The sequence below is a fragment of the Rhyacophila brunnea genome, unplaced genomic scaffold (assembly GCF_057557595.1).
Source record: "Rhyacophila brunnea isolate RB1 unplaced genomic scaffold, BYU_Rbru_1.0 scaffold_19, whole genome shotgun sequence".
Lineage (NCBI taxonomy): Eukaryota > Metazoa > Arthropoda > Insecta > Trichoptera > Rhyacophilidae > Rhyacophila > Rhyacophila brunnea.
The window spans coordinates 28,487,282-28,499,469 of record NW_028232848.1 but is presented as its reverse complement, the minus strand read 5'-3'; the positions used below and the strand labels follow the sequence as shown (position 1 = coordinate 28,499,469).

Sequence of the window (12,188 nt, the reverse complement as noted above, 5' to 3'; positions counted from 1 at the left end):
TTTCAGCACGATACGTAATTGAAAAATACATAAGAACTGATATATAATACATATACGTATTATATATACATATATATATCTTTTTCATGAAATACATCTAGTTGTTTTGCTACCACAACGTAAACAAAGCTTTGTAAGGGGTGGAACTCTTCTTTTCTTTTCTTTATTGCACATTATATTTCGAACTTCAATAATACCTATTTTTTTTACAAAAATAACAGTATGCAGCATACATTCTGTCCTATATACTGAGTGTCCTGTATTTTGATTCATATAGGTAATAACAATTTATGTATATATATAATAATATATATTAAGACACGCTCTCAAATTAGTAATTATTAATCGGATATAGACATTCGACAATTTAATTGAAATACTTATTATATTTTATTAATATATTAATAATGTAAGTGTACTTATATATAATATAAATAAGAAAATTCCGTTTTATATTTCAATGAACATATAAAGACTGATGTGTGAATAAAATTATTCCGGTGAAGTTCCTTAAAATAAAAGTATTATGTAATAAAACTGTATAATTTTTTGAACAACCAATAAGTGAATGACTACTGAAACCGTAATGCGTATTTAGAATTCCACAAACAAAGGCTTTTTTCGTAATTTTACTTGACTACACAATAAAAATCACATCCGCAAAATACAAATGCCTTAAAAGTTTTCAAATCTTGTGCGAATTGGAATGTCAGATACAGCAGCGCCAGCTATCTCGAGTTATAACAACTTTATAACAAGGCCTTCTGCTATACCGAATAGGCAATATATTTTCAATAACATACCCCGGGCTAATGGGCTTACGTTTTTTCATTGTTTGGGGTAGGTTTAAGGAACAGATACGGTAAAAAAAACTCATTAAGTTTACAAAGCGCGGAATGAATATTCCTTTTGTGGAAATATTTCAAAGTTGGGCGATTATGAGATCTGTTATCTCTAATACTATACAAGCATATTATTAAGCTATAAACAAATCTGTTGAATATATGGCGGTTTAAAATGACAGTGGTGATTAGAAATTTTTGATGTAAGCTGGTCCAAACCGAGATGAACTGTCAATCATACACGGAATTGTAAGATAATATACGTACCTAAGCCCAGGTAAACGAGATCAATATAAAGATCTCTGAAAAGCAAAAGCAATATTCAGAGCAAGCTCATCGACAAACTATTCTAAATATACACACCTTTTACTTTTATACTACCCCTTTGCTATTTGTCACCATACTGTGTATTATGAGGAACACATTTTCAACTGACAGTTTCCTCTTAAGTTACCAAAAACGAAACAAATCGATAAACGGGCAGATAATGCATGGTGCGATATAAAGCATCAAGCTGATGTAAAACAATTAAACGGGCATTTTATTGTCCAACAAATTCATAACTGATGGAAAAACCACACAGTAGTATGAAATAACCGCTGTGTTTTTTTTAAATCAGCTGCATTGACGAATTTTTCAAGTTTGGCGGAAATACGTGGTAACAACAGACTTATTGCTGAGAAGAGTGGAAGAATCTAAAGAAGGGCTTTCATCTAGCAGTGGATCGACCATGGATAGTAATAATAATGAGATAAATAAATGAGCGGATAATAATTTGATAATGAAAAGATTTATTCTGGATGATTTGTAGGCACGTTATATCATATTGCGGTATTGCGGACACGTAATCTCAGTAATTATTGTTAGTGAGGTTAAAATTATATACCACAGATATTTTGCACAATATATAAATCACTTCTTGAAGAGGCACCGGAAACTGTCGGAATGTTTAGAAACACAATGAAAATTACTAATAAATATATATATAATACCTTCGTCAACATATTACTATTATGGTAAATGATATGATATTACACTATTAGAAAACAGACATAGTATTCTGAACTATATAAAATATACAAACCAATATTTTCTATTGCGTACGTACGTAAAATGTTATGAATGTCACTAATCATAAACACGAGTGACAGATTTGCGATATAAAATAGTACTACTTAAAAAATTATCGTAAATAGTATTTGACCGTATTACTTACATCATATATAAGGAAGATTGCTTTTATCGTGTCAATTTTAGCAATATCAATAAATCATGGACGGATCTGTAATGTAGATATTAACTCACTGTTTTAATTGTATTGTATCGTAATTATTTCACTTTGTTGATTTGAAATATGTACATATATTCAAAAATATTTGGGTTAGGTGAGCTTCGAACATAAACTTTTCATTGTACTGATGAATGCTGTTATCTTGCTACCGCTAGGTCTATGTGTCAAGCAAAATTTTATCTTTACAACTACGTGATCAGTTTAAAATTTCTCCAATGTGATACAACCAGATTTGTAATTAATCAATGTAATGATATGATCAAAGATGGTGTTGATGTTAACCAAATTTATTAATAACGTCTAAGCACTTATAATAACAAGAATAATTGTGTTTTTATTGAAGTTATACTTCTTTTGGCGCGTTTGGGAAATCAGATCAGATTGTATTTTTGGTATGTGACATGTAACACATATTTTTTCACACGAAAAAAAACGTATTCGATTGGATTCAAACCACCGATTGTTCGGTTATCAGCCGAACGTACTACCTTTACGCCACAGTATGATATTTCAATCGTGACTTAGTTAGTTAGAATTAGTTTTTCAGTAAGCACATTTTTTTGATCTTATAATAAATAGATAAGATAATGTGTAATATTATGTAAATTTTGAAACAAAAGAAAAACAAATATGACTATAAAGAGTATATAATTTTATAAAATAGCTTTTTACTAATCCATTTATATTTTTGAAGATTGAATATACGTTAAAAAATTTAAATAATTATTTCAGATTCTTTCGGATTCTTGGCACATAAAAGGAATTCAAAATGTTTTTAGAGCCGTTACTTCAAAGAAAAATAATTCTCAGCTCATAGCCCGAGCAGGATAGACATAATTTATAAGATAACTCACTCTACGCAACAAATATTGTAGCGAATAATTTTAAATTGATTGCGGCTCCTAAATTGTTAATCTAGTAAAAGTAAAAATCAATGCCGCCGTGGTGATTTTAGATTTTTCGGATTTCAGTTTCATTTATATAAATGTTTACCTGTATTCTTTATTTTATTGAAAACAATCAATTCAAGTACCTTGGTATCTATTAATGGCCTAATTAAAAAAAATCAATTCCCAATCTTAAGAAGATCACATTGGCCTCCACAGAGTGGAGGTTGTACTAACTAATTTTTTTTTGTACGAGAAACGGATGTTAGCCATATGCTCAACGTGTTTGATCCAAACGCACATTGAATAAAAAACATTTTTCACCAAACCCAAGATCCAAACCCGGAACTAAAAACATTACAGGCCAACCTGTTACCCACTTGGCCATCGTGGGATCTTAATTACAGTATTTTCCGACTCTGTTAACTGGCGGATATACGAAAAGGGAGATAAACAACACTCGTACTATTACCATGTTTACAAAAATACATATTAATATTATAATAATTATACTCTAAACTGTTGGTATCCTTCTTGTGGAGTATTTGTACCTAATGATTATTATTTATTAATTGTATTATCTTTTTTAGCCGTTAAAATAAATTACTTATTATAACCCACTAAGTACCCAACTCGATTCCCTTCTTTTTTTGTGGTGTGTACATTCTCGACCTTCGATAAAGCTAAAATGAATAATATTATCAATATAAGAGATTTATTTATAGCTTTGAAATGGTATTGTCTTTAATGTAATAATTATTGTGTACACACAGACCAAGATTTGCCGAAATTGCGTGTTTTACTTTATATTCTTTGGGTTAGTTTTTAGTTATCACAGTATCTTTCTAAATATAAATTACCATCGTTAGAATATTTCAACAATAAGAAGCGCCTAGGGGGTAGATTAGTATACTTTGTATAATTTCTTTAAAATATATGATAAACTGATTATTTACTAAATCACTGGTCAATTTTTCAGTAAGTTAGAACAAAAGCTAATTTTATATATACGTCAGCACTGCTCCAATCTTTCTCTAAACTATCCAGTAAGCAAAAAACTATACGAAGCTTGCAACCTATATCATAATAATGTAGGCAGTCTGTGTCAGAAATATCAATTTAAAAAGCTCAATTTTACGCGAGAAAAGGATAAATTTTTATATTATTGAAAAAATGTCAATAAAAAGTAATTGACGTGTAACAGAAATATCTACTGATGGATAGATTTTTTATGAGACACGTGTTAGCTGTTCTCATTTATCATTTAGAAAATTCGCTTATTTTATCGTATCCAAAGAAGTTTCTTAGATCAACTTTCGTCCACATTTTAATATGATAATATGCTGAGACACAGCCTTTCTTTAACTTATTATATGATCAAAAAGAAAGATTCAACAATAGTTTATTTCTTACAGTCTCTATACTTTATTATAACAGACTAATATTTTTCATAATATTTGTGGCATATTAGTTAAAATATTTAACTTATGGATTTAATTTGTTGTATATCATTCTTGTGTCAGTGCGTCATAAATAAAAATTAGATTAGATCCTATGCTAGCTGTTGGTACCATGGTTTATATTGTAAATTTTATAGTCATTTAGAGACGTAATTTGAAATATTTTGGATGGCGTGGTTATAAAAAATTATTCACATGGAAGATAAATGTATCAGTAGCTCAGTAAAAGTCAAGCTATCGTCTGAATGGTGAAAAATGAAGTTATTCTTAATTATTGTGGTCTTTATTCAGTCTTCAAATGAATAATGATTTAATTAATCTTTATGGTAGGTATATCTAAGTAGAAATAAAAAATGGATTAAAGTAACATAATAAAGTGAAAATACTAAAATTTAGAAAGTATCTATTATTGATACCTTGATTTAAATCAAGGTCAATTGGTCATTACACATTACACAATTTAGGTCAATTGGTAAAGAACATTAGCCAGAATCAGGTGAAGATTATAGACTCGCCCACTGTCGTATTTTTTTTATTAATATCTAGTATGTATGTATCTGAAGTGTTTTCAAATTATATGTTATTTAAATATTTTAAAATTTATAATAATTCCAAGAAGTATGAAAAAAAAACTTAAAATATAAAAAAATATAATTAGCATCTTGTGTATATCATTTTCTATTAAATATAATGTCATTTCAGTAATAAATAGCGGTAAATAAAATTGGTAATAAAAGAAGTGGTATTGATATTTTTCCAGGTATACATAAATCGAATATTATATATTTTTAATAGGGTGACAAAATTTTAAGAATAAGGCCGAGCTCGGTGGTCGCAGTCAACTATAGAACATAACAGGAAGCATAATATTGCCGGGCGCAAAATGGCGTTAAGTGGAGTCAAGTGGGGTGAGATGGCTCGGCGACGGTGAAATGGGGTAGAAGAGGCGGCGTATCACACCACGTGACGCAATACAAGACTACAGAGCGACGTCAGGTCTCCTACCCCGATGGCCGGAAAGAAGCGATGTCGTAGTTTGCTGTTTATAATTATACATAGAGTAAGTTTAGAACGACTTAAGTGATGCTGTAACACTGTGTCAAAAAGCCAAATTTAAATTTATTAAGTTTACCTGTTCCTTTCATAATTTGTTAAATATTATAATCTAATTGTGAATACAGAAAAAACTGGTGTTCAACAGAAGTTGAAAGTCATTCTTTTCGTTTTTATAAATATAAAATATAAGTTAAGCTTATTACATTTTATCCAATAGTAGTTATATTTTTTAACCCTTCGACACACTACTATATCGCCGTCCTAAAATCAGACTGTAGTATGTGAATAATCATAGTTCTGAGATAATTGGATCCAAAGATTTTAGCCTCATCTAATCAGGCCATAAAAATAATAGAGTACTTGGTAAAAAATAGAGAATTTGGCAAAATAAAAATAACAAAGAAACCAAAAACTGTGTGACGTTTTTGTGGAAATATCAAATTTAAAAGTAATAAGTTTCAAGCCCAGAATAAACTGTTGTATTTTTCAATATTATAGTACAGTATACTCCAGTGCATATCGATGTAAAATTTCATTAAAAATACGACGGTATTTTTAGGAATAACTCCAAAATAACATTTAATTTAGATAATAACTATTTATTTTATTCAACGAATAATTCACAAGATTTAAGAATGTACCATTCTAATTATTGAACATACATAATTTTGAAAAAAAAAGATTCCGAAGAGCGCTGTTGAGCAGGTATTAAAAACGGCCAATAGTTAAAAGTTTTCGCTATTAGTACGTCGCCTTGTATCATAAAGGATAATGTGCGGACATGGCGTAAACACAGAGATGCAGGGTTCGATTTTCTGCCGGGTGGCTTACTTTTTTCAAAAAAGATTTTTTCTATTGGTTATAAATGTATTTTCTCAGAAGCGTTTTTCAAAATTATGTATGTTAGATAATAACGTTTAACCGTTAGATAGAGGATTGAATACATATAAAAAATATATAATAATAGACACAAAACTGCATTTTATCGAAATACTACAGTCTGGTTCTAGGACGGCAAATTGTCAAATTTCATGTGAATAGAACAAGGTATTGTCTAATTGAAAGTGCTTCATAGAGCAAACCGGTCACGTAGTAATTATGTTAAGAAATCAGGAATGTAATAATACAATAATTTATAATATATTTACGAAATTAAATCGTTATTAATACTACATTAACAATAATTTTTATACCTTACGACAACTGACTATACAATATTATCTATTAAAGGTTTATGATAGAGATGCCACAAAATGACAACTTCAAATGGGGCTTGAAACTACGGATCTCTTTTTGCAAACCAATATTATTTGGGCAAATCCTCAGTATCCAAAGTGATTATATAAATTAGCCGAATCAGATATTCCATAGTTTAACGGGTCGAAAAGAAATTCATTCAATTCGTGTTATATACGTTACAACTGGTTGAGTTTTTAGTGGAATGGAGAAAAAAATATGCGTAGGTTATTACTAAAATTATACATCTAAATTAATGTATTTATAGAAGAATTTATAAGAAAACATCAAAATTAACCGTGATACTGTTTGCACTACATTTTAATATAGCTGAATAATTAAATCTGAAAATATATGGACATAAAATAAAAATGTTATAAAAAAACTGCAATATTGGCAATAACCGATGAAAACAACATAAACAGTTATGTTACATCAATTTTAATTTCAAAAGTCTAATAATTCAAGAGAATAAAATAAACCTCGGTATTTATTATTTTTGTGATTATAAAAAAAATATATTGTCTTTGAATTCAGACATTATTTTTGCAACCATTGAAACCCGAAGAAAAATAATCCTGCGACGCTGAAAATTTTAAAATAATATACGTCAAATTGAATAAAGAAACATTTTCACCAAACAAGATTAATTGCCTACAAGGAAAAGTAAACAATGACAGCTGGGCTGAAAAAGAACACATTATGAAAAATTTACCATAGACAATTTAAAAATTAAAAAAAATATAGTGAGAAAAACACATTGAGAGAGAATTTTTATTTTGATTTTTTTTCGATTTATCACTTTTAAAAGAATCACGCAATTTGTTATTAAACATAAAGAGTTTCTTTACCGGTACAGATTAATGTAGATAACCAAGTTTTCCAAAGTCATTAAAATTACTATCAATAATTTTATGAATGGTTATGATGCGTAAGACGGTGAATTTTTCATTAGTCAAGGAATTTAAATATGCAATAGCTATTTTGGAAGCTGTAAATAGACATTTATTTTGTACAACAGACGAACAATGATTTATTTTTTACTTAAAAAATATAATTCTCATATTACGGAATAGTTTATCAATAAGAAGAAAATTAGTTATGTAACTAATTTTGATTATGAACTCACATATATTTTTTATTATTATCCAATAACATTTTTTTACCTGATAAGTTCAAATATTTCAGGTTTGTCTCTTTCTCGCTGCTTCATCCTCTCTTTCATAGCTGTGATGATGGAATTGGCCTTATCTTCAGCTCCATGTTTTGAAGACTTTTCAGCCGCCCCTGCAAAGCACACTATATTTCAGGGGATAGAAATATTCTTCATCGTTCTTTAAAGGGGGGAACGGACATGGACCTAGTCATGGATTATCTCACAAAACTGCGAAAGTCACTTAATTTAATTTGATAATGTCTATAAAATTACTGAAAGTCTACTCACACATTGATGTATGCAATTTATCATAAGCTTTAGATTTTTTTTGATGAAATTAAATGATGAAAGAATTTATTAATTTTTGTTTTATTGAAAATACTGCAATGGTTTTTTAAAAAATATTATCTTGTTATTTTAATAATTACAACAAATACTTTCACTGTTTTGTGAGCAATCAGGGAGTCACTAAAAGCAATCTATTGTTGTATTTATTTATAACTCTGTTACTTAATGAAACAAAATTTTAACTAGTAACTTAAAACTAATTTATTATAAATAATCTATAACTGAATATCAAAAATGTTAATTACTTATATACCTATGAAATTTGTATTTAATACCAAGAAAATACTATGACTTTAATATTATGAAAGTAAGCTTGTTTTAAATTTTATTAGTTTACTACAATATCAAAACAAAAATAAGTAAAAAGTATAAAAATAATTATAAAAAAATTGTTTTAAAAAATAATGTTCTAATATTTTCTATAAGGCTCCTATTGATTACAACCAAGTTATACTTACCTCTGGAAGTTGAAGAGTAGTTCACGCTAACAAAATTATTTATTCAATATTGCATATAGATTTTGCAAATTAATAATGTAAATATTGGTATTACATTAAAAAAATATGAGTCATAAAAATGTTGTTATTGCAAAAATTTTTAGTTTAAATAATTTTATTTAGTTGTCATCATAAATCAAATGTGTTCAAAAGGCAAAGGATTGTGAAGAATCGAGTCTTGGCCTTTGGGGGCATTTGTCACAAGCAAGAAAAACTTCTTTACCATTCCGGAATAGAGGGAAGATCAAAGGGCGGTACCTGATTATAACTGAAGGGTAATCAGATTAGTACTGGAAAACATTATTATCAAGGTAAACATTATATTACAATATCATGCATTATGCGGGTTGAAAATAGCGTGTGACAAAAATGTATTATATCATTGTAAGAAAATATTATATTATAAAAACATATCAAATGCATAATATTAAGTATAGATTTATGTATTATTATCATTTTAAAATACTTTGGTAACACACTATTTTGGCTTAGCAGAAGGGCAATAAATTTGGTGATTTGATATTGACGGACGACGTATGGAAAGATGAAATTGATTGTATGCTTTCTATTAGTATTATTAATTAAAAAAAAAACGAAAGCTTTAAAGCTTAGAACAGTGGTTTAAGACCAAATAATAAATAAAAAAATATTAATGACAAATTTGACAAGATTCCCAGAGTTTTTGTATATGTAATATTTATTTTATGTTAAAATAATGATTTTTTTTCAAAATAATAGAATTATGTTTATTTTGGTTATGAATATAAAGATTGTTGACAACAACATGTGTATAGCTTTATTTTATGAAAAAAGTAATATTAATTGAAAAGTAAAATTTTAGATTAAATGTAATATGTTAGAAAAGATTTTGTATGAGTAGATATATGACCAATAGAAGGCATTTGACAAACATGCAACAATTATGAGATGGAGGCTTAAAAATAGGTTTAGAGATATAAATATACACATAAAATATTCAGTCAGATGTAAATGGACATTGGTAGATAATAAAAATCGATTATAGGACAAAGGTTGTATTATTTTATAAAAGTACAATAATTGGAAGACATAGGTGAAGTAATTTTGTATAATAATATTCAAAGGCAAAATAGTTGCTGAAATGAGATAGAAAAAAAACACCGAACGGGGTGAACAATGATAATATTTTGTAAGTGATAGAAACAGGTAGAAGAGCATTCCACAGTAATGTTAAAGTTTAGGGGATGTAACACAAAAAGCTGCACAGATATCTGATCAAGGAATGATTTATAGACACTAAAAGTTTGATACCCCATAGAAAATTAGATTTTGCTTAAATATTTTTATCTGATTTCAGTATAAAAAAGGCTTCCCAATAACAACATTTATTTTGCTTTGAACGATCCTTTTATAATTATTGTTTCCTATCAAAGAGATGTTTCCTACGATTCATCAAACAATATATCTTGTTACTCATTCATCACTATAAATTATTTCACACTTTTATTATATTATAGTTTACCAATTCAATGAATCATAGATAACCCCTCGCAATTAAATGTATAGTAACTAATGCTATATAAAATAAGAGCGTTAATTATATTTTGTAGTAATATACCGTTAAATAATAGATTTATCTAATAGTTTCTTGTATATTATCTGTAAAAATAAATTGTATGCATATTGTGTTTAATGTAATGCCTATATATATATATATATGTATAGCTTGATAGTATTGATGTGATTATGAGAGTGATGTTTTTATTTTGTTACATACCTGGTGTTTATATACCTATGGTTTTTTTACTTACTTTAACTAGTAAAGTAAAATAGGATGCCGTCAATATTTTGAATAATATATTTTATATATTTCATTGATTATATTGAATATATATGAAAATTAGGATTTATATAAATCTTTTTAAATTCAAGATAAGATAATCTACTCGTTTTACAATACCTCCTTAGTAAAAATCATTAATATTTCAAATTAAATCAATTATTGAATATGTTTAATATTTTACACAATTTTCTAAATAACTTTGATATATAACTAAGATATATTTGTTCGGTAGAAAATTATTAGTTAAATTTAAACTATGTGATGAAAATAAATCTACTGCTAATAAATAAACTAAATATTATGATGTAACAAAATGAACCCTTTGCACTATAATAGGACATATTACATGATACGTAAGCAAAAACGTACCTACCTATTCACTAGTTGTATCTAGTGAAGAATGCATAATTATTTTTTTATTGAGTCATTTGATTTTTAAATAGTTCTAATAAATAATTTAAATTACAATTACTACATTGAATATTAATTGCATTAATAAAAAAAAATGTTATTTACCTTTATTTGAGAAAAATATATAATAGTCGACGTTCTAGTAAAATATCTACCTATTCCATAACTACAAACTACGGCTATAATGATAAAAAAATAGAAAATGTTCAAGTGGGTATGTATCTAGTATATAGGTACCTATTCAAATAATATACTATGGCAAGAATAAATACTGTTATTTTCTTAACAAAGCATATTTTGATGAGCTTATTCTTGTGAATACGGAGATAATCTTTTCAAATAAAAAGCACAAATAAAATATTATAATACGCTATGTTAATTTTTGAAATAATAAAAAATTGCAAGTAGATGCTGAATTTAAATCTATTAAGGCGCTTTTCTAGGTAATGCTTTAAATCTAGGTAATGACGGCAAATGAAATATTAGTTTTAAATAAATGTAGGCTTTCAAAAAAATTATAATGATTTGTATCGGTTGTCTAACGGAGATTTTATATTTTGGCTAAATGTATTTTTTTTTATATCAACGCACTTTTGATTCTACTTTGCAGGTAAGTAAATAACCAGTACGTTTTTTGTAATGAAAGATGAGTCGGTTCTGTTAAAATTGTTTTATTACTCAACTAAAAATTATTAACAATAATAATATTTACCTGTATTTTAGCTGTAAATATGGAATAATGTTTCTAGCATATTTTGAAAAAAGTTTTAAAGATAATTTCAATGAGATTAGTAATTAATATTGCTTACCGACATATAAAAACATTTACAAAAACGCACTGTGCACACCATTAAAAAGCACCTGATTTTGACAGTTCAGCCATACCAAATATTATGGAAACCATTTTATAACATATATATTTTTAATGTATTGAAAACAATTATTATTATTTTTGTTTATTACACAACCATATGTATTATACATAGTATGAATACTAACAGATATTTTTAATTTAAGGAAAAGCTCACCAAACTTTCAATATTCTTATCAATTCAATTCAAGTATACTGCGAAAATTAAATTAGTAGAGCTTTCATGTTATTGGATACGAGTCAAAGCTGTCACATTGCATTTTACATAAAATAAATCTGGTGCTTTCCAATAGTTTTATTATCAGTAGTAA

The 12,188-nt window shown here is 27.4% G+C and overlaps 1 protein-coding gene across 1 annotated transcript in view; it reads right to left on the bottom strand.

Moving 5' to 3' along the window:
- unc-13 (protein unc13 homolog) overlaps positions 1-12,188 on the bottom strand; it is a 364,668-nt gene that overhangs the window by 75,235 nt on the left and 277,245 nt on the right. Inside the window, exon 6 of the mRNA XM_085945792.1 lies at positions 7,939-8,071. Coding sequence (XP_085801918.1) covers positions 7,939-8,071 — 133 coding nt within the window. The remainder of the gene's footprint in view (positions 1-7,938; positions 8,072-12,188) is intronic.